Source organism: Pezoporus wallicus, unplaced genomic scaffold, assembly GCF_028554395.1.
Source record: "Pezoporus wallicus isolate ANWC-B61680 ecotype Strahan unplaced genomic scaffold, APGP_CSIRO_Pwel_v1 scaffold_7107, whole genome shotgun sequence".
Taxonomy (NCBI): Eukaryota; Metazoa; Chordata; class Aves; order Psittaciformes; family Psittacidae; genus Pezoporus; species Pezoporus wallicus.
The window spans coordinates 6,427,356-6,451,190 of NW_026642114.1; the positions used below are offsets into that span (position 1 = coordinate 6,427,356).

Genomic DNA, 23,835 nt, shown 5'->3' on the forward strand with positions numbered 1-23,835 from the left:
TTACAACAATTTCTGAGCCCTTGAACAAATGCATTTCACTACCTTAGAGTGACTAAGACAGCCATAATCTGTGGAAGAGGATGAAATACTTCTGTGAAATCTATTGCTAAAAGCAGAGCATATATTACTTAGAGCAGAGCTCAGCTCCATCAGGGCAGTTTAGGCTCAGTAGCATTTGCCAGCCATGACTTAGGCCATCACTAATTTTTCCTTCTGCCTCGCTGCCGCTAAATGCTGGCAACTTGGTTGCCTTGGTGATGGCTGCAGTGCCTGTGGCAGATGCACTGGAAGACATCTTGCAAAGTGGTTTGGCTTTTCTGGGAACTCTTGAGCCGTTTGCGCATTGGCAGGACTGTTGCAGTTGCCACAGTAGCTACTCCACGATCCTCCAACCCACCAATGCCAACAGCAGGGACAACCTGGCCCCCAACTGCCCCCCTCACACACTACATCCTCCATGCAAGGACCCAGGGCTCAGCCTCTCTCCCTCCGCACGAAGCCCCATCACGTATTACAGCTGCCACTACTTGCTGCTAAGAAGGGAGCCCAAAAGGCAGCTGCAGGGATGCCCATATCCCTCTTTTGCCTTACGCAACCCATGAGAAAAGCACAGCTCCTAAGAGGAGCAACCAACTGCGAATTGCCAGGGAGACTAGCATGTCAAACAAATATTTTTCTTTTCACAACAGAACATAAATATTTGGCAGCACATTTAATTTAAAAAGTCTAGAAGTTACTCAAATAGAGTGGAGAACATTGCTATAATGCTCATTTGCTTCCTAAAATATGACCAGTCACAGATGGCTTGCTGTAGGAAATATTAAATAAATTTCTAAAAGTGTTGTCTGGCTTTAACACAGACTGCATTTACACAGATACCTCACTTGGTGAAATGCCAAGATGGTGTATTGGTTCAAATACGTCCTTAAACAAAAAACTACGTTGTCAGGAACTAATGGAATATTCATACTTAAAATCCCAATCCCTGATAATATCTGGAAGTTAATTTACATTTCAACACTGTTTCCTTCCCCCCTCCCCCTATCTACATTACCCTTCACAAGCAAGGGAAAATATCCAGGTTTGGACAGTAGCAACTTTTAGGTTTTTGGGCACCATATCCGTTATTTGTTTAGATTTTCAGAGTAGTCTGAAAAAATACCTAAATGAAGAGCATTGGGTAACATGAGCCTCTGAAAACAACAGAAGGCCACTTAGCGCTAGACTCAAAAGCAACGATGTAAATACAATGAGCCACAGCATTTAACTGTCACATGTTAGCAGATTAACTTCAGCAAGACAATAAAAATCAAAGCTATATAAAGATCTTTTCCAGTCCTCAGCATCTGCAGAAGCAGATTCCTACAGTGCCTGAAGAAGCCTATTGAATTCCTGCTTTATACCTGAAATCAAAGATGTCACGAAGGTTCTTGGTTTGTTCCCCAACCCTCCCTCCCCCTAAAGCTCCATTTTTTACAATGACAAAAGCCTTTGGAAATATGGGCATGCAGCACAAAGATTGCCAGCAGTTTCTGATTCCCTGCACTTAGTGCACTGCCTCAGAGAGTTGCATGGTAAATCTGCTTTGAGAGTTATAGCATCAGGTTGCTGTGAGAAACTTACATGGTGCTTCTACATCAAACAATTGCCAGGAAACAGCAGCCAGGGAAAAGCCGGATGCTGTGCGAATCTCATCACTTATTTTAAACCACCCAGACATCCCTCCATCTCTAAGCTCGCCAGTGTGCATGGTGCCATCGCTGCCTCAACTGATACGGATGGTCCTCAGGGATGGGAGCAAACACAGGGACCACAGGTCTTGCTGGCAACATTAACCAACACGCTCTCTGCTCCTGTGAAAGCTGCTAGCTACCGGAGCACAATAATTTCTTGTTCCCGGCAAATGCTACAGTACCAGAGTTGAGCTATAATCTGGTTTTCCTTCTGCCCAGAATACCCCAGTGAATGATTTACATTTTCTGTCAATATTTTACTTGGCTCACAGCTTTATAATCAACACAGCTGAGAAAAAACAACATACTTGCAATTTGCTTTGACCCTCCATGAGCACCAAACACTCACCATACTCTTAGAATCAGTAAACGTTTTCTCCTGTCATCATTCATGCTTGTTGCACTTTCCCTAAACTGGCATGATTTTGTTTTTTCTCTGATCAGAAATCTACCAAGCCCAGTGAGGTTTGTGCGTGTGTGTGGTGGCAAGTTAAACAGTTTCCTCTACTGCAAACAAGTGCTGCAAGCAAACGGCCGTCCTGGAATGAAGAAACAGAGACAGGACGCTAGAGGGAGGATCGACTCACAGACAGCTTTTGCCAGATCGAATTCCTCGGAGTATGGTTTCACCAAGGAGACAGCTGAACCGGCGTGCTGCAAAAGCTCCCTGGCACTTGGGCTTGCAAATTGCTGTTTGGACGAAAGTAAGAGGGCATCTGGAATCACAGGGCGAGTGAGACAAGATTTTCTGTTCTCTGAAAGGCTGCTAAGGGCAAATGCTAAATTCAAACACACCCCTTCCAGGACAGATTCAACTCTGTTACTGACCTGTCTCACAGCCTGGCTGCAAGGCCTATCCTTTACCAGCAGTTCTGCTAGCATAGGAACAGCGGTGCAAAGTAATCAAACGGATTTGCTAAGAGTATTAACCCCATATTTACTTCAGGGAGATCTGATTTTTGCACCTCTGGACACTACGCAGCACTTTAATATCATTGCATTACAAAGGACAGAGAAAACTCAATAATATATGGATCTGGCAGAAACACACACCTAAATTACAGGCCCTGTTTCAAATAAATCAAAGCCTTCCTAAAATAATGGTCTTCAGCAGTCTGAATTGACAAATAACTATGCAGGGTTAACAAGCAAACAATAGGACTTCATGGAAGGGAACACTGTCATGGTACCTCCCAGCTTCCCAGGATATCCAAAAGTCCTCAGCTGTCAGGTGCTCTTCACGTTCATACCCAGTCCCTAAACAGCAGTGGTTCAAGGAAGGAAAGAAAAGTAAGGTAGCCCCTTCACTGAAGATCTTTGCAGGATAAGCTGCAACTAGGCAGAATACTGGGACATGGAAAATCTGAGCTGTACACTGCAGGCTGTTCGTGATCCTGGGCAGGTCACTTGAGCTCAGAAGAGGAGGAAGCAGGACTGGAAAAGATCCCTATAAATGCTCTGCCCTTGCTTACAGAAGGCTTGACTAGATCTTTACTGTTCTTCACAGATGTTTGCTCCACCTGTCCTTGAAGGCTTCCAGCAATGGAAATCCATGCCCTAAAACTGCATTTAATCATATTGGGGTCAGTTCTCTATCTGCAATATATGGAGGCAATGCCACTGCCTTTCTCCTCTACTTGCTGCCATCCACCAGGAAAGTTTTAGAGGCAGAGGCTATTGCCTGTCATTCACTGACACACCACAATAAGAATTTATTACAGTAGGATCTCTAGATCCTACTCAGGTAGCAAAGGCTGAAAGCAGCAAATGGTTTGCTGAGAAGGTGGTGAAGTACAATTGAAAGAAGAGCAGAAATGAATGGCTACAAACACTAGATGTGGCTTAGCATCTAATACTCATCTATACTTGACCACAAATTATGAAGATTTTCCAGCTGCTACAAAGATGCTGGTGCATAAAACTTCTTTCTTTCCTTGCAAGCTATTTCTGCTAGTTTTTAAGAGGCAGACAAGAGCTGGGCTACCTTCTAAAGGAAAATCTCAATGCACAGATTGATGTCATTGCTAAATGACTTCATCATCCCCTCTACTGTGGTGTGATGCATAAGCAGATATATAGCCAGGGCCCATAAAATCCAAGCTAAAATCCCACTGGTTCTGCAGAAAGGGAGACTATTTTCTACCCAAGAATATACAGTTGGTCAGTGGCATTCACCATCTGAGGCAAGAAATTCAGCTGATCCTTCACAATATCATCTTATTTGAGTTACACAAAGAATTCCCCCCCACAAAGTTTCCCATTGTACAGTTTTTCTAGATTATACATGTCAAATCAATGCTTCATATAATCAAATATGAAAAATGCATCTAATTATAAAAGTGCAAGGCAGAGACAAGACAATTCAACTTGTTATGGCTGCCAACACATGCAGGATGAAAAATCTGGATTCTAGCAAGCCATCACAAAAGCCTTGTGTATATCCAGGTGTGGAGGAGGAGTCTTCATTTAATAAGGACACATTCTTAGAGATGGACAATAGAGAGAAGTGGGAAATGATCCATCCATTCATCCCAAGCAAAATTTGCAAGCTACCAAGACATCCCTGAACTGATCAATCAGCAATTCATGCCCAATTTTCCAACACAGAAATACCTATTAAGATGCTGCCCACACTATAACAACCTTTCCAAAAACATCTCCCTCATAACACTATCATTGCAGCATCAAGATGCTTTACTTCCACAGTCCATAGCTGGTCTTCCTGTGAAGCAACACTCTGCTCAGCCTTCCAGAAAATCAGTTACACTGTGGCTTAATGCTCTGCCTATCTACTTCAACATCAATCAGCTGCATTCACAACAGTCAACACCATGAAGGCCAACAGCTACTGTAGATTGAAAATAGGGTGCCCTACACTTTAATTCCATCAAGTGACTTGTGCCAGTTAACCAAGCACATGCTGCTGTCCTGAGGAAAGCATAATTTCATCCTCAGCAGATGTGTGTGTGTGGCCTCAAAGAATCCTCTGTCAAGGTGAGTCCAGTGCAACTCTTGGCAGGGCTCACGCTTTCATGTCTTCAAAGCTGTAAGAGAAAAAAAATCCAGCTCTTTGGTTTGTAGACTTCTTGACCTGTCCTCATTGGACAGCAAGATGAATTGGCCTTGTCCTCTTTTAATATAAGCCTCTGAGTAGCCAAAGAGGAGTTCCAACATAGCATAGTTGATCATCTCATGGTATGCTTTCTCCCCTTTCTTTATAATTCCAGTATATAGAAAGGAGGTTATTGACCCCAGTCCCCCTGCAAAGGAACCTTTTCCTCCTGTCTAGTGACAAAATCGGAGGCATGACCCATCCCCTGTAACAGCTGGTAGGCCACTGAAGAAAAAAGATGCAGGCTTCAAGAGGGTCAGCTGAGTTCAGCATTCATCCCAGTTCTGACAGAAGCTGCTTCATTGACATATTCTCTCACACACACACACGTTTTTGTACGTCCTAGACTTGGACTCCTGGAAGTTCCAGGTGCAGCTTATGCAACAGCACCCCATCCTCCTCTGTTTTATCCCCTGATTGCACAAGACCATTTATCACTCAAAGCAGTAATGCTGAGCTTATGGCTACCACTCCTCTTCCAGCTTGCATCTGTATTTTTTGTATCAGCGGTTGCTGGGTGGTATTAATAGAAAGGGCTGTTACACTCTTAAGGGATTTATTCATTTTTTTCATAAGTTTTACCAGGAATGACAGGCTTTTTGCCATGATTTTTTTTCCCCTGAAGTTTCCTAGACTAGCAAAATTATCACAGCTAATAATGAATAGGATTAAAACATGCGTTTATCAAACCAAAATTCTGGATCTGTTTTGTGTCTGCTATGCCCACAGACATCTTCTGTTGTAGGTAAGAAATATTCAGGGTAGAAGCCTGCTGCTGCATCTCTCCACTACAGCAGTGGAGACTTAGTGCTTTTAGATCCATGGGTCACACAGGTTCAGCTCCCTGCTGCTGATGACTCATGCAGGAGCACCAAACTAAAACTAGCAACACCAGCTTTTTTCTAGGAGAGCACCGAGGAAGAACATTGATCTCAATGAAATATTTCGAGGGCAGAAAAATTCCACCACGTAAAGAGTGCGTGACTTCTCTTTAGTTTATTTTATATTTTTGTTCCAGTTGTCATTTTGAATTCAAACTCTTTGGAAAGGAGGCATAATAGTCTTAATGATCCCATTGAGCAGTTTAAATTCAAATTGTGGAACACTCACAATACCATGCTGGCAGCACTTTCCATAAATTACTCTCAAATTCAATACGTTGCTTGACAAAAACAAGAATAAAGGGCTTTTTACTTTAAAAAGAAGAAAACTTGTATCATAAAAAAAAAATCTTTAAATTACAGTTTCTCTTTTCTGGGCCAATTTAAGTTGTTACATGGTTGCTAAATTAGTGCTGTAATCTCTGCTTACAAATTGCAGAATTATTTTTAAAAATAGAAGTAATTTTACTGCAGGGATCAACCTTACACTTCAAACCATATGTGCTGGAGGTAGCTGCTCTTGCACAGCTTTCAAACAACCATGCTCCTGTGTGCACACGGGGTGAGGTTTACAGTACCAGTTGCAATGAAGCTGATAGCAGTTTTACCAGAGATTTCAATGAGAACAAATTGAGTTAACACCAACATTTCAGAATGATAGGAAATTTAAGCTTTCTGAGGGTGCACCATCTCTTAAAACACCAGCCTTTCTCTTGCATTCTGGTCTATCTTCTCCTATAGAACTACAGACTCTGATAGGCCAGAAAGTTAGAAGCTAGTCAAAGAGAGAAATCTTGAAGATCTGTTTGCTTTGTTTTTTTTTTTTCTCACAAAACAAATCATCAGAGGGAAAAATATGGAGCACTATGACCCCAAATTTAAATCTGGGGAACAGCAGTGATCACGGCACAGTTCTTCCCCCTTGAAGCACTTCCACAGCTTTATTACTACGGAAAGATGAACCTTATCCTTCAAAGTCTTTGTGAGTAATCTTTGGGTTCATGTTCTCTGTATCTTGCAGTGTGCAGCAGAAAAAGGAAACCTCGATCCCTGGGTCTCCATAGGGCACTGCAGAGTATACCCACTATCTTCCCCCACTTTAGCTAGAGTGTTTCTTTCCTTTCTTTCAATTGCTCATCATTTCTAGCCCACCACTTCTCCCAGCTTGCCTTTCATCTGTCCCTGGCTATTTCTGCTTTGCTTGGTTAGTTATTTCTGCTTTCTCATCCCCTTCCCCATCACACCATGGTCCTACCCTCAGGCCCAGAGGTGGATCACATCAATTTGGACAGGACAGAAGAAACCCTCAGAGGCCAGGATCTTGCTTTCTGCACTAACTGGTGATACTCGGCACCTATCAGCCCTCAGCTCAGGGAGTTTATCTCCAACCACCAGCCTGCCAGGAAAGGGGATAAAGAATGGAGGAAAATTTCCATGTCCCAGAGAAAGTCATCTGGACATCAAAGAACATCCCATTCACAAAACAGCAGCATCACTCTTGCCAGACTGGTGTGTCTGGTTAGCCTTGTGTTCAGTCCTTATGATAATACAGTATTTGGAAAGCAGACAGCTGGCACTGCTTTAACATCTTGCTCTTCAATCTTTCATAACAACAGTTCTACAGATATTACTCTTAACCTTTTCTCTGCACCGAGTTCAGCACTAAAATCTCTTTGACTACTTAGAGGAAGCAAATCAAATGTTTTTTTTGTCAGTAACTTGCCCTGTAAGGGTGGGGAAAAGTATACTGCTAACATACTGCAGACACAGCATTCATCACGTGTACAGCAGTACACTGGTTACACTGGAAACCCTATCATATTTATTTCAGATGTTACTTGACTGTCGTAATGACTAAGAGACATCTGTATCCTATTAACACTTTATTTTTTACAGTTGCTTTTAGTTCAGCAGAAGTGTCTTAATAGAGAAGACTGGTACTCTTTTAGAAATAACATCAATAATGAAAGAATCCTTGGATGCAGAGAAAAAACAGCAAACACACTGGCAAAAGAACTCACTGGATTCGTAAGTTGTAACAGGAAATGACAGTGACTAGCTTTTGGGTGAGGGGAATTTTGTGTGAAAGAAATTAACTCTGGTACTCAAATTCCCATTAGGAAATATGTGTGCGTATATATATATATATATGAAAATATATATGAAATATATATGCATATTTAACCAGTGATTGATCTCCTTAAATGTTAATTCAGACTCTGGAGAATTTCATCTTAGCTGGGTAACTGATAAACCAGAAACAACCAAAAAAGCCCCCCCCCCCCCCCCCCCAAAAAAAAACCAAAAACAAACCACAACCAAAAAACCCTTCTGCAGGCTATTTAGCCTTGGTATTGACTAACCAGTAATTAAATACAGCTCTTTGCAGTAATCTTAATTATGGCTTCACTCCACCACAGCTAAGAAGAGCCACATAATAAACTGAGAAGATTAGCCAATTCTAACTGTTGAAAAATGTGTACTTTTATTTTTGTGCATAGTTTTTCTGTGCATAAGAACACAAGTCTCACAAAGGAATCATAAAAAAAAATAAAATCAAAGTATTCATGAATTTATGTATGAATTTATGTCATGACCAGGCAAATACTATAGTTCATTTTCCTTACATAAAGGAAGCAGCTTGGCCTAATGGCTTGCATAATAGGTCAAGCATTTGGGACTTGGGGAAATGGGGATGTGTGCTAGAAATCAGTGTGAATTAGGTAGACCAGTAAACAAGCTTCATTAAATTACTCAGACTTATACCAGCTGACAATTCTGTTTTCTCAGCTGGCCACAGCCATGGATTAGCTGTGCAATCTTGGTCTAGTAACACAGGCTCCACCTTTCATGGGAATTCAGGTCCACAGGAATCTATGTCTGGTTTCTTCAGCCCCATTGATCTCCTACAGAACTAGGGCTTCAAGTGTACAAGTCACTTTCTGATAACGGGATTTGAGGAAGCTCAAAAAAAAGAAATAAAATTCAGAGGCCACAATTCAGCAAAATCCTTAAGCACAGGCTTGATTTTAAGCAGGTCATTAACTCTCATTGACTTCAGTATGACAGCATCACACATCTAAAGGCAAAAGCATTCTTATTGTGCCTCAGCAATTTAAGGGCCCCCAATCCACTTGCAAGCCTAGTTCAGGCCCTCAGCGTACTTCGGCTCTTATCATCCTACTGAAGCTAATGCAGACCTCATTTCTTCGAAAAATCAATGAGACATATGCTCTATGACACAAATTCCTCAGGCCTAAAGCCAATAGCATGGCAGATGCCTAGATCCCTTGTAGAGCTGGCTTTCGGCACAGCAGAGATCCTGAGCTTTCTGAAGGGTATTGAGACTTAGGATCCCAGTGCTTGTTTCTTCCACATTTAAGAGTTTAATGTATGCTTGGGTGGTGGTTTTGTTTTTTTATTGTTTTTTTTTTTTTCTTCCCTTTGCTGCATGAGACTGCCAGATTCCTGCTCTCTATATCCCCTTCACAGTACCAGCTGTCCAGCTACACATGCATAGCCCCATCAGCATTGCCATCCTTTCCCCTGCATGTGCAGCAGCAGATGGATCCAGATGTGTTTTGAGTTAAGTCCATAACCGTAAGTTTTTTTTGTGGACTGCATGGATAAACATTTAAAGGCCCCTTCTGGTTATGTAAAAAGAAAGCTATTAAACATTTACTCTTTCCTCTGTACTTAGAGCTGCAAAGCCGTATCACAGAATGTACAAACGTGTATGCAACCAGGCAATTACCATTCCTTTATCCCTTAAATAGGTAGAAGATAAATTTGAAAGAAAACAAGGAACAGAATCCTTCTCCCTTTCCTTTTTGTATCCTTTTATCTTTCAGTGTAGGAAGTTTACTGAACCCTTGCCAACAATTCACTCAGGCTAATGAAGTGTATAAGTAATGGGATTAAATAATCTTAAACCATTAGTATAGTGGCTAATGCAGATGTTTTCTGAAACTAAAGCAGATGAGTGGTGAAGAATGCGTGCTTGATTTAGAAAAAGAGGAAAAGACACTATCAATCTGCAAGCAGACAAACTCAATTCCAGCCTCAAGTCAGTGAAATGTTTAATTCCAGTTATATACAGTTGCTCCAATCATACTATAAATGAACCTTCCTGAAGCCTGCAGTGCTTTGCACATGGTCCAACTTGCTACGAAATTAACCTTAAATTTTTTATAGTGCAATTATTTTAGTGCAAACAAAAATGGAACTGGTTTAAAAGGTACATATTCCATCAAAAGATCATTTAGTTTTTAAAAGCCAATTAACAAAGCCCATGTATCACTGCCATTGTACATATTTCATCAAAGGCTCTGCAGAAACAGAAGGAATAATGGGATATTGGTGGCATTTTCAGACATACCTATTATTGCTTTAGCTACTATCAGAATGACAGAAAAGTCAAGAAAGGCAGCAATTTTTATTTTCAGAAGTGCAAATCCAATTCTGGAACTGTCTCAGGCCCAGTGTTTATAAAAAGAACTGTGAATTGGAGATTTCGAGAGAGAGATATCAACACTTTAAGAATGTTTCAGTGCTTTTCTTATTCTAAGTTACAACTATTATCCCTATATACTGTATGCTAAGGTCACACCAAGGTAAGGCCTCAGGCACCTTATGTGATGTTTCTTTAATTTGCAACTCTGTGACTGGTTCCAACTAGCTCTTACGGGAGCCTCTTAAAAGGTGCAGCTCCTCAGAGCAACTGTTAATTGTTCACTTTAAAAGATTGTCATAGGCATGAAATGAAATTTGAGGGTAAGGTAAGCGTGAAAACATAGCAAATCCAAAGACCCTTAGTTCAGTAGAAAGACTTCCATCAAACAATGCGAAAGTCTTGATTTTTAGAAGTTTCAATGCTACCTTGCATCTCACCTCCTTAATATTAGTGGGCACCATAGTCTGTAAGCATTTTGGTTTCAGGTTTCCCAATACAGAAAGCTTCTGAAAACAACACTTATGCCTAAGATCACTATGTAGTCTGTTCCTTATTACAGAGCTCAAAGAATTACAAAAAGCACCTTTTTCCCCTGCTTTGGACACTTCATTCCTGAGATAGGTTAGACCAGGAAACAAAATTCACCCAGGGAACTGAAAAGATCAGTGTTCTTCTGAAGAGCATGGAAAAACTGATGCCAACGGTACTGCCATGGGATTGTCAGTTTTTAATGGTAAGGCAACTGTATGGCAGTAAAAGAAATCAATGTTTCCAATGTCTCTGTGTTAAAATCATGGTGCAAACAAGAATGGATACTTACAATATAGCAGGGTTCACAGTAGGCTTTCTTCTCCACTGCATAGAAAGGCTGACCTCTCAGCTTGCTGTTGCACTTCATGCAGGTGAAGCACTCCACGTGGAAGACCTGGTCCATGGCTGTACAGCCAGTCCCTTCTCCAACAACATTCTCCCCACAGCGGGCACAGCGGCCTGCCACCAAAGGAAAAGGACATAAGTCAAAACAAGCTCCTGGTCTCAGCTGCAGAAAAGGTACTCCCACATGCCTGTGCCACCCAATTGGTAAGTGGGACACAGAAGCTCAGTCAACAGAAGAGCAATTTGTACCACTGCTGGCAAAGATCCAGTGCTACTGAAGGTCACTCTGGTGCTGGACCACATGAAAAGATCTAGAAAGGCTTGAAACTGGCTCCCAAGCCTGCATTGATACCAGTTCTACTGCTGCTGCTAGCCAGTGATTATCATATGAAGTCTGAGCCCCAAATGCAAACCATTCAGCTATCATCTAACCAGGCTATCTAGTTGTCCTCAGCTCCTCAGATGGGATAAACCTGTGCCTAAAGCCTTGCCCCCACATGAAAGGATTTTGTGGTAGGATGCCTCATAAAGCTGCCTGGTGGCAGTGCAATTGTTACCATTTAAATAGTAGTTTTTGCTTGTACAGCTTAAACCAATTCTCTCAATGGAGCTAATTACTTTTTTTTTTCTGTTTGAAGATTAATATGGATTAAGATATTTTGCCTATTTAAAGCACAGAAGCTATTTCTCAAGAAACCAATTTAACTGATTTGTGGCTACTTTATTCTTATCATCCTTCAAGAAAGGTGTATCAGAAAATACTAGTAAGGACTCTAAGTAAAGACAAGCCACAAGATCTCTGCCTGTTTTTGGAAAAGGTCCTTAATGTTGCACACAAATATTTAAGACACAAAAAAATCTGCATGCACACAAGACATACAAAAGGCTTGCTGCCTTGTTCAGATTGTTGTTGAAGATGTTATATGGCAGACAGATTTAAAGTGAAGACAGAGTTTCAGAGAAAGATGGTTTCTTAGATCATGGAAAAGCATTTTCTCAGGGAAGACTGTGGTGCAGACATGATGGAAGACTGTGGGTGGAAGGCACACCTTTGCCATTTTCCCATGCCATTCATCTGAGTTCTAGAAAATGGAGATAGCCCATACCCAGCAATCAGTGTTGAAAATAATTCATGCGCAGAGTCATGGGAGGTATGTAGGCCAACCTCAGCCACTCTATGCAGGAGAGCCCTACCAAAGGCAATAGAGCAACCACAGTCTGGGTCTTTGTCCCACTCAAACTGGTATTCTGCAGTTTGAGAATAATTGTGCTGCCCAAAGTCTTGGGACCTGGCACTTCTTTTTCCAGGTTCTGTGAGTGGAGTGGTGTGGTCACTAAGGGTGGGAAGGAGAGGAACGGAAGTGAGAGCTTCCTTCCTGCAAGCAGGAAGGCAGACTGAGTTCAAAGTAAGAATTACTTATAAACAGATATACACATAATAATTAAATAATCCAGCAACAATATGAGGCTCTCTCAATATCATGGTGTTTACTGGTTTTGTCAAATACTGCAAAACTTCCTAAAAGGACTTGGATATGTCTCATCATCTCAACAGCAGGGCTGCTGTCCTTGAGCAGTGTACCATTGATGTCCCTCCACTCACGACTTCTTCCCTGCCTGTCCCAGACTCCAATAGGCTATATCCAGGGAACAAAGCATATAAGCTACTTTTGGATCCCTCAGGATGTGGCAGGATGATATATATACGCATTTGAGATATATTAGGAAAGCTTGGAAAAGTACCCAGATCATTATGATTTGCTAGAACGGCATAACCGTAGTTGGCATTATACAGGACAGACAGTTCCTGACTCAAACAGTTCCCAGTCTGAGCAATGTGAAGGGAGAAATCACCAGATAAATCCACACGAGCCTGGAACCCCTCCCAGAGGAATGAATAATGTTGTATTTAAACTCAACTTTCTTTAGCATTTGTTATTAGCATTGTGATTGACAATGTTGCTCTTTAATAACTTGACTGAAACGCTTCTTGTGAGGACTCTTTTTTATGAGTCGAGAAGGAATGCAGGGTTCCCAGGATGGTGGTGAGGCTACAGAGCATGGGGGAAGAATGGAAAAACCATGAGGATTAGGAAGAAAACAACCAACCCACTGGAGAGAACCAGTAAGAGAGCAGTACTGCTTCGGGAAGGAGTGAGAGGAAACCTACTGTAGACTGTATACTGCATGTACAACAGGAGAGTACTGATCAGCCCTGTGTGTGGACAAGACAGAGTGTGCTCCAGGGCCTTCTTCAAACTGCTCTTGTAGCTGGGCTGTAATATGAAGAGATGTCTGGGGAGCAGTTAATATCTCTATATATAAAACATGAAATTGAAAGCCATTAGTGTATTACTTTACACAGTGTTTTTCCAGAGGGAATATTCCACTGAAGAATTTATTTTCCCTGGTGTGCTATTCTGTGATCATCCGGTATTATTTTTATGAGGCATTTGGACACAGAATAATGTAGTGTCTATGCAAACACTTCTCAGCTTTCTTTGTTAACATGTGAGAAGAACATGTGGGAATCTTTTCTTCCCCTCCTGCTCTTCTCACATTCATAATTTAGCCAGCTTTTGTATACTTCAACATTTATCCTCCTCTTTGACCAAGGCATCTCTCAATTTTTCTGGAGAAGCTATCTATATGTAGACTGTATTTCTGGTTGTACTTGCATCAGGAGACCTGGGTCTGTTTCTGAACTCAAATACATACTCTTGTAATCTCTGGCAAATCACTTAGGACCTTTGTAACTCCACCCTCCCTTTGAGCAAAGACTTCTCTGCCTTCCAAAGATGCCCTTAGGCTACATTCCTGCATGGCCTTGAGGTCAACTACACTGCTGGTGGCCAGGTACAAACCAAAAAGCATCACAACAGAAGTCCTGGCCAACTTCTCCCCTTGAAGGTGGTGTTTCCTTAGGCTTCCCTTCCTCTTTCTGGGTTTTTCCACAGAAGGTTCCCATTTAGGCAGCAATAGACTTAACCTCTGTATATTTATGAGAAGTCCAAATTCTGCTATTATGTACACTGACAGAAATGCTCCTATAAACTCTTGCACAGGAAAGATTAAAGAAAGTTTCCTTTTGTATATTTATATGCAAATTATAACACTGTGGCTTTCAGCAAACCGTGTTTTTCATGAGACATGGCCATTCCAGTGAGGATTGAAACACATACTCTCTGCCAGCAACACCCCCAACTGACTCATTCACCTGAAGGGTAAAAGCAAGTAAGCCAAAATATGGAAATTTGGGAGCTTACAACTGTAAGCCACTGTAGATGGCTTGATGCATGCAAAGGCATGTGGGCAAATAGACAACTGATCTGACTTACAATGATGCAGCCCTTAAAGGCTCCACCTTCTGCAGATCTTGGTGCAACCTGGGAACTCACAAAACTGTGAAAGCTGGTCAATTCTCCCAGCACGTAACTCAAATTTGGTTGAAATAGGCAATTAGTTTCAAGAGTTGTTGGCGAGGAAGGAACTGACAAGCAGACAGACACATGCACAAAGCAGTGCAATTGCAGAAGCCTCATTTCCTTAGAAAACCAGAAAAAAACCCCACTAAAAACAATGTATCTATCATTATATCTGATAAAAACAGAACAAAGGTTTGCTTTTCCTGTGTGCCAGTTACCAATGGCGAAGGTATTTGTGGCTGGTCTCATCACAGTTAAGTGCCCACACATGTTCCCCATTTTAATATTTTCACACTAGTTGAAATAACCCAGTTTGTTGTGTGCAGAATACCCATGAGTGAATACAGAACAAGTTGCACTGCTTATTGGGAAAGAAGTAGCAAAGGCGAAGCTTGCAAGACTCAAGAACAAACAGATTGCACAAAAAAGATTACACAAATAGTCTAAGAGAAAAATAGGCAGCGTATTACAGTAGAAACATAGAACAACATGACCCATTTGCTTCCCACAGAGACAAATAGCACTTAAAAGGCAGCTTAAAGACAAAAGACAAAATTAGTACTAAAATGCAAGAAGATGAAACTCATTTCAACATTCTTCTTTTGCCCCTTCAGCCCTTTTTAGGTCCTTTTCCAAGATCACTTCAGCAAAACTAGAAGGTGATACACTGGCAGGAAGCCTGGGAGATTGAGTCCTCTATTTTTGCATGGAAGAGGTTCATAACCTTGGCTGTGACCTTCCTTCAGCCTAGCCTGTCTGACACATGTTGGTCTTACCTTGGGGGGACATACAGGGGTGCCCACAGAGGCTTCCCTGCTAAAACTGCTGGAAATGTCATCATTACTGAGTGGATCACAAGGAAACACTTCAGCAGCCAAAAGGAAACATCAGCTACTATACTTTATTCTGAAACCTCATTTACTGTCTTCTGTTGTATAAAAAAATTGAAATATTGCAAATCTGAAGGAAGAGGGGGAAGGAAGGGGAGAAGCTCATATTGCACATGATGCCACATTCTAATTTTTCATTATTTTATTATTATTATTACATGGTATTTGCTTATACCATCACAGATCCTGGCTGCTCAGATTGCACAACAGCCCTGTTGTGCTGGGTACTGGAATTCACACAGAATTCAAAGAAGGGCCTGATTGCAGGAGCTCACAATCTAATACAAGCAATAACTGGGTATAGATAGAAAATACAAAGAAGCAATCAAACAAAACCAGTCAACAAGGAAAATTGTGGTCTCAGCACTCTAAATGTTTTATTATTGACAACAAGGCTCTAGACAGTCCAGCAAAGGAAACAGTTAAGGAAGAATTTGAAAGAGGATCCAGAGGGAGTTTGAGGGAAGTTTAACGGGATGCTTCTCATGAAAGCACAAAGACAGTACAAATGGGAATGCAAGTGCTTGAAGATTGAACATAGACACCTGCAGACAGGAAGGATGAGTTGTTATGTCACTAGAGAATACTAGAGGAAAAAAGGATGGGAACAGGTCATTACTGGCCATGCAAGTAAAGAAAGACGCTTCTGTTTGGTATGATGCAGAAATGAAACCAGAAGAGAGATTAAGAGACAGGAATGATCTGACCTTAGTTACAAGCAAGAGAGTGATTTCTGCAGCTGCAGTCTAGCTGAGCATGAACAGCGAGAAACTGCATTTTTACAAAAGGATGTTGCAGAGATTCAAGGTTACTGGAGCTTGGATGCAGGTTTTATCTGTGAAGATGAATAGGAAAGGCCATAATCTGATCTGTTACACAGCAAGATTCTTAAGACTTAGCCAGAGTCTGGGTGTGATCTGGAGATGAGGAATTAGATACAGGGTGTCCAAATTTATGTGGGACATGAGTCACTTTTAAATGTCAGATTAAGAAAGTGAGCCAATCAGACAAACATCCATACTAATGCTTATAGCATAATATTCTGATAGCAATCACAGTGGAGTCCAATACAGACATAATGTAACTCTATCCAGCTGGCTTGAGGTGCTCCTGTTTGTACATCCAAGGTCTGCATTAGACTTTTTTAGGCTACAACATTATTTGTCTGTCATACCTACTTAGACACTAAGCCATCGGGGTACCAACCATCTTTGCTATGTGACCTATAGTGCCTAACACAAACAATTCAGTCAACAACTAGAGATACTAAGAGCAAAGAAAGCAGAGAGAAAATGTGCAAACCTCTCTACAAAAGGTTTAAATTAATGAATTCAAAGCATGCATTCTATGTAAAGAGGAGATAGGGGATAATTTTCTGATAAAAGCATCAAAGTAGGAAGGTTCTGCATTTGCTGAAATGTGGGAAAAAAGCCCACACTGATATCTCAAAAACTTCTGCAGCATGGAAAAAAATGTTTTCCACCTAACTACTGTGAGAATATACCACAAGGTCATATCCTCAGTGCCTATCAATTACACAATTTCCCTGGATCAGCTCAGCTCACAATTTTCCTGGTTCTCACTGCAGCCCTGATATACTACGAAAGAAAGAAGTAAAGAAACACAGCAAACTGCCTTTACAAAACTGTACTAAGAGCATTTTCAAAATACATAAATACATTGAACATGGTATCTCACTAAAAGTTCTCCTGGCAGCCTCAAGACACCCAGTATTTCCGCTGCGTTATTTTTCTAATCATCTCTGTTTAGAGTTTGCCAGTGAATGCATTTTAGAGATTCATGACACACTCTGCTTTTGGATGGCTTTGAATCAGCTGGCAGTAAATGTGGAAAAATCATTATTCCTAATGAAGAAATATTGATGACAAAACAGCATTTCGAGGACAATGTTGACCATAAGTCAACAATGCAACAAGATTTTTCCCTCTCTCCCTCCTCTTTCCTAGTGACTTTTATCCAACAGTTTTCAAACATTTCCCAACCATGTGGGATTCCTCAGGGCACCTATATCAGACAGGCACAACTATTCCATTTTGAAGGGATACAGAAGCAGAAGTTAACACATTAGGAAGTTAACAGCATAACAGCAGACCTTAACTGCCAGTATACTTTAATCGAGTTAAGTTTCAATGGTAGAGATCCTGCAACTCACAAGAACCAAACAGGTCCTGGGTTCCTTCATTTGTCTGAAAAAAGAATAAAACAGGATCTCTAATTCACAAGAGAGGGTTTATTCCCTTTCTGTGAAGCATGGGAGGGTGTGTATCTGACTGCGATTATGTTAGGAAAAGATGCATTCATCATACTTGTGTTGGAGTTATTCCAACAGTTTGGCACTTAGAGCACTGCAATAATGGTACGAAGGGAAGCCCAAAGGTAGTCTGTGCATTTTGTAGGAAACTGTTATTTTTCTCATCTTATCCTTGCCTTCCTTACCGACCCTTTTTTTTTTGTTTTTGAACTCAGACTTCTCACTGAGTAGGAAGATCTTGTCAGTGACTTATTGTGCCAGAAGCCAAGCTTGAAGTTCCACCATTTGACAGTAGCAGGCTATACGCATCAGTTGTCTTACACTGCCTTTAGACATGAGACAGATGAATCTTAATTCCTCCTTCTTCAACAGCCTTCAGAAAACAGAGTCTTTCACAGTAAACAGAGATTCATGCTGCAATATGTGCCTGTAACACTTCATAAATTAAATCCCAGGCCCTGATTTAATGACTGTGTCCTGGATATTCTGCTTTAGCTGTGTTGCACTTGTACTCCAGATGTACATGTCCCTGCAGTGATCTCCTTGTCATTTGTACTGTGCTTGTCCAGCAGTAGCTGCAGTCTCATGTTGTTGCATACCTTTCCTCCGACCACAATACAACTTCGTATTTGCACTTCACTTGGCTGCAAACCTGACACATTCTCAGTATGCCCCAGAGGTCCCATTCCACTCCAGACAGCAAATGCACTGCAACTGTGCGGGCTCACGCTGCTAACAGTTTACTGTACCTTTTCAAACACTTCTCTGTGTTGCTCACCACAAGACTACTATCCCAGCCAGTTACTAGACCTCATGGTGAATGCTTCCAACACCCCAGCAAGGTAGAGGACTCTTAGGGCACCCAACATGCAGGTGGGGGACTTGAGACACACACACATTAAATAACTTTCCAAGGGTCACACAAGGAGTTTGTGACAGATCCAGGAACTGAAACCGCATCTTCCCAATCCCAGACTAGTCTCCTTAACCACAAGACCATCTCTGAAAACGCCTGATGGTGAGACAGGCTCTGCTGTAATCCCCTCCCCAGAAGGAATAGGCTCCCTGTGCAGGCCATGCCATCACTCTCTGGCAGCCTGGCTGAGCTATGTAGCCACTGAATATGAAGAGTTTTGTGCCTCTGCTACTATCCTCTGTTTAATGAGAGAGGAAGAAAGGCCTATGTTTCTTTCAACATCCATGTGGTGATGATCACATCTACATCACCCTTTCCTCAACTCCCTGGAACACAAGAGACAATTTAGCTTGTTTCTGATATAAAGCAGATTATGGTGAGTGCTTACCAACATGGTAGAGGTACCATCCTAAAATATTGCAACCATAATGCATCACTGCCATAAAACAAGAGTTCAGAGAGGGGCACTCCTATTTTCCCACAAAGCTATAAAAACTGAAGTTGAACAGGATCCCGAGAGGTCATGGAAACTATCTTACTGCCTTGAAGGCAGGATCAACTATCTCTACAACATTCTTGACAGATACTTGTTTAACTTGTTCCTAAGAACCTCCAGCAATGGAGGTTTCACCAACAATTTAGGCAAAAAAATTCAGTGAGTACCTAACCTTACCACTAGTAAGCTTTTCTTTCCATCCAACCAAAATGTCCTGCGCAGTAATCTAAATCCTTTTACTCTACTCATGATGGACATAAAGAACACATTTAAGCTTTGTTTGATCTACACCACTTGCATGGCGCCTAAGGCAAAGTTGTCCCTGATCCTTCCTCAGGCAAGGCACCTTGCAAGATAGGCACATGATCTGACCATGTGTCCAACACATCGATGAAGTGCCAGTCCCCAACTTGAGTGATCTGCAGTGAGTGTCCCAGCCCGGTGGGGGTCAGTGATGCTCTACAATATTTAAGGTCCCAGGTACTTTTTTGCAGCATGCTGTTGTGGTTTTTGTTGTTGTTGTTGTTGTTGCACCGTGTCAACTTTTGGCACATGTTTTACCATGTGCAAAGTAGTTGAAATACAGCCTCAATAAGATCTGGAGACAACAGAAAGAGGGTGAAAAAAAAGAGTGTGAGAGAGGAAACATTCCTCCTTTTGCTGATCGATCAAGGAAATGCAAGGGAGAGAGTAAAATTCACTGTATTTCCTTTATAAATTTTCATTTAATGCTGATGAAAGTTGCCAGATGACAGAGACCACAGTTGTATATCCACTGAAGAGCCCCACCTCGAGAAACAGAGAAATGAATTGTTTGCACGGCTTTGCCAGGAGCTTTTAGCTGTGGCACGGGATCTTGTCTCTAGAAGCAACAGCAATTCCTCCTCCAGCCCCTGCCTCTCCCTGGCTCTCCAACACTGCAGACAGAGTGCCACGTCCCCTGCTGCCTCCTGGGCACCCATTGCTACCCGCTTCTCTTCACTACTGCTTCTAGTCTGAGCTTAGCGCTAGGCATGGATATGACAAAGTAGTTTTAAGTTGCAATATAGTGTTGGATGGAAAGAAGTCACTTTTTTTCTTTTTCCTGATTAAAAATATATTTGTGCTTGGAGGCAAGACTTTCAAAGTACTGATCTGCACCAAAAATCCCAGCCAACAAACATTTAACTAAATAAGGAATACAATAATTTCATTTGATAGAAAAAAAAATGTTTAAAAAAATTCCTACTTTCACAAAAGTCCCCTACCTTCCTGTGCCATCACTCCTCTCCTTCAGGGGAAAATCATCACATATAGGAAGTTAAAAAAGCACAACACATTAAAACCTTTTTTGGTTTGTTTTTTTTTTTTTTTCCAAAATATATATGGGGAAAAATTTTTAAATCTGTGAGAAAGTGAGGCTTTCCCATGCTTTCAAAAGCTGAGAAATGTCTTCCTTTCTTTTATAGGAACATGAGAGTTTTTAAAACAAAGATGACCCTTCTCCTTGGAAAACATCACTAATGTTGAAATCTTACATTTAGTGACACGTAACCACTACATGGCACCCATGGAACAACCTCAACAGCTCTTCACTAAAACCCCAGTGAAAGTAAGGTTATCGGCTAAGTCCTAGTGAAGCAGGGAGGAAATCTCTCTTTGGCAACTTATCCCAAAGCTTATAGAGGCGTTTTGCCCCTCCTGAGAAAGACTTTAGTGAGGGAAACTGTTGCTAGCAGAGCTGTGCGTCAGACAAATTTTGGCAGTTCTGGTCATCCCAACAGCAACAATCACTAAGGCAGGCCTCTTTGTGCTTAGACTTGCAAAGACATCTTACATGATAAACCCTGGACAGTGGAAGTACCAGGTGAGCAACCATCCTTGTCTGAATCTCTTGCAAGGAAAGGAAGGCAAGGTAAGAGGCACAAATCACTCCTCCCACCCTCATCAGGGTGATAGGTGGAGGGGAATTTCCTGGGCCATCCCCTGGCCCACTGGGCTTGCTCTGTAATGCTGCACCAGATGTCAGAATCCTCTTTTGGAAAGCCACAAAAAAAAAGAACTTGCAATTACTCTGAGAGCCAGTGGTGGAAGCCCCAGTGAGCAGCTATGTGGTGGCACCTCTCCTGGGCCTGTCTGGGTCCCCTCACAGCTGCCTCTCTGAGTATGCTGTTCCAGCCCGCTCTGCATGACCCAGGAGATTAGACTTTCTGCTAGAGAGGTGGAGGGTAGTTTCAGGGGCTGCTGCACCCGACCCTGTACATAAGCAGTGGCTGCAAAACAAAGCAGATCTGGAGGCCAGACAAGCTGGTCTCTTCAGATGCTTGGTGTTCATTATGCCACGGTTTGTGCATCTTATCCCACCCACTCCTCCAGGTGGGGAAGACCAGCAACCAGCTGCCCACAGGCTCATGCTGATGCTCAGTGCAAGACTCAAACTCTCCTTAGCTCTTGCTTTCTGAAGAGCTGAACTGAGGGTACAGTCAGAAGGGACCAGCTAAGATTCATACTGATAGACAGCAGGTCAGAAAATTACTTGTCTCTTAATGCATTCCCAAAGTACTACAGTTAAGTTTGCCACTTTCAGCATGAAAGCATTCCCAAGGAACCCAAGCAATGGGTCAAGGCCCTTCGGTGTTAGGTGCTGAACAAAGACAGAGCAAACAATGCCCCCCTTCCCAATGACTTTCACCTCCAACTGCTTCCATGTTGGGCACTTCTGTCCCCTAGCCCAGCCAACCCATTTCATAAGCCCAGCACAGGCACCAGCCAAAAATCACATCCGTCGCTGGGCATGAATGACTCAATTCACTCTTCCATAGCCTGGCTGTAGTCCAGCTGGTATTCGGCAGCTTGTCTGCCTCACTGCATCACTGGGAGGGTAGTGGCATAACATGATTTTTACCAAAGGCCCTGTTCAGTGGAGAAGTTGAAAACACCTGAGTAATGGTGAACTTTTGAGTCAGAGATGTTTCCTGTGCCAATGGCTCTAGCCTACCAACCTGGCTTGCCTCCTGCATGCCTGCCTGGTGAAAAACGTCTGACAAAAACCAAGAAACAAGGAGAGAACCTGTCCTCCTCCTCCTGTTAAAAATGAAAACAAGAAAAAAAAAAAGGTGGAGAAAAGCTAGATCCCACAAAGAGTAGAGTCCCCAACAGCTTTGAGGTTTTGGGCTTTCAAAGCTGTCTCACTGCATTAGAAGATATCCCACCAAATTTCAAACAGCACCTCATTTATTTAAGGTCTTTGAAAAACTTGGCCTTTCACAATCAAGCACCAGCCCACCAGCCCAAAGCTTCCTTGCTGTTCTGAAACATGTGCTGTCTGTGTGTTTACAGCAACCCTCACATAAATCACCTCCATCAGGCGCTGGAAACTGCCTCACCTGTATGCTGATCATCCACTGTCCCTTGCACTGAATTCCAGCACTCCAACTGTCTCAGCAGATGGAATCAACTAACTGGTTTTATTCATTAAAGCGACCTACTGGACAGAGGTTTCCTTCCTTGCCCCAGAATCTGGGACCTTTCCAACCAGGTGTAAGGTCCAATATTTGTTTACTCTCTTGGACAAATAACAAGAGCTTTACAACCTAGAATGGAGAGGCACTCCCATTCTGAGGGGATGTGAAACATTTGTTTCTACTCAGGACGACCACACATGTCATAACCTTAAAATGTGACATGGGTATTGAGAACAAAAGTCCTTTTAAAATTATATTTGATGTTGGCGATAGCATATTAATTATATTAATGCAATTATGTAATAATTACAATTCTGCTCATCCTCTGGGTGAATGGACCTGCTTTACTGGCAACTTTTCTAAACTATTTTCAAAATTAACTCCCTGTGCTGCATATCTGGAGTTCATGATGGAGCAGGATGATATCAAGTATCCATTGTCACATTCTCAGAGCTTGATGGAAAAGGAGACAAAAGTTTTCTTGCTTCACCTCCATTAGAAGCAAATTAGTGTAAAATATGAGACATATTTATAAAAATTATTATTTTATTTAAAGTATGTGGAAAACCCATCTGCACAATTGCATGTGTCACTCTCACACGTCCTACACTTTTGATTCATAATTAGCAAGGTTTAGAAAATAATAAGTTAAAAAACCCACTAATGCCATAAAGCCAAGCTCTTCAGTGGCTCTCGGGCAGCTCTGTTTACTGTGGTTAAGGACTCTAGGCCCTGCTGACTGACAGTAGGAGAAATAGGAAATGTGGGTTCTGATCCATATTTATCATGATAGATTGTTCTGACATTTAACCTGAAGCCCTCCATGAGGAGGCTCTGATGTTGATCAGCGCCTACAAAGGCGCGTTCAAAGTATTACATTTCTAAGATGGAAGGTTCTTTCTAAATTGGCTTCCATACAAAGGGCACCAAACCCTGTCTCCTTAATTATTCACACAATTCTTGACCTGAGAATTTTGCACTGATGGAAACTGAAACCCCAAAAACCTTCTGCCTTCGTGACAGGGCTGAACCAATTGGAAAAGACCGATTTGATATCCAGAGGTCATGATGAGTACTGCCAGTCCAATGTCTTTGAGCAGTCATTAGAAAAAGCTATCATCAGCAAGGATTATAAGTGTTTGCCAAAAACTCAGTGTTGAAAAACATCTAGAACATCCCGAACCTGTGACGGCAACCTCCGTATGAAGAAAGTTGGCAAATCGTTGGGCTCTGAATTTTCAGAGTGCTCTTAACTGGTTTCCTACATGCATGGGAGTTCATTGTAAAGACGGTAAATATATTTAATCCTCATTAAGCACTTTGGTATGACAGTAGGGA

The 23,835-nt window shown here is 41.8% G+C and overlaps 1 protein-coding gene across 11 annotated transcripts in view; it reads right to left on the reverse strand.

Moving 5' to 3' along the window:
* The window catches only part of LPP (LIM domain containing preferred translocation partner in lipoma), a 311,612-nt gene that overhangs the window by 34,682 nt on the left and 253,095 nt on the right, over nt 1-23,835 (reverse strand). For all 11 annotated transcript variants that reach the window (XM_057427444.1, XM_057427446.1, XM_057427441.1 and 8 more), the window contains one exon: nt 11,000-11,169. In XM_057427444.1, the coding sequence (XP_057283427.1) occupies nt 11,000-11,169 (170 nt within the window). The remainder of the gene's footprint in view (nt 1-10,999; nt 11,170-23,835) is intronic.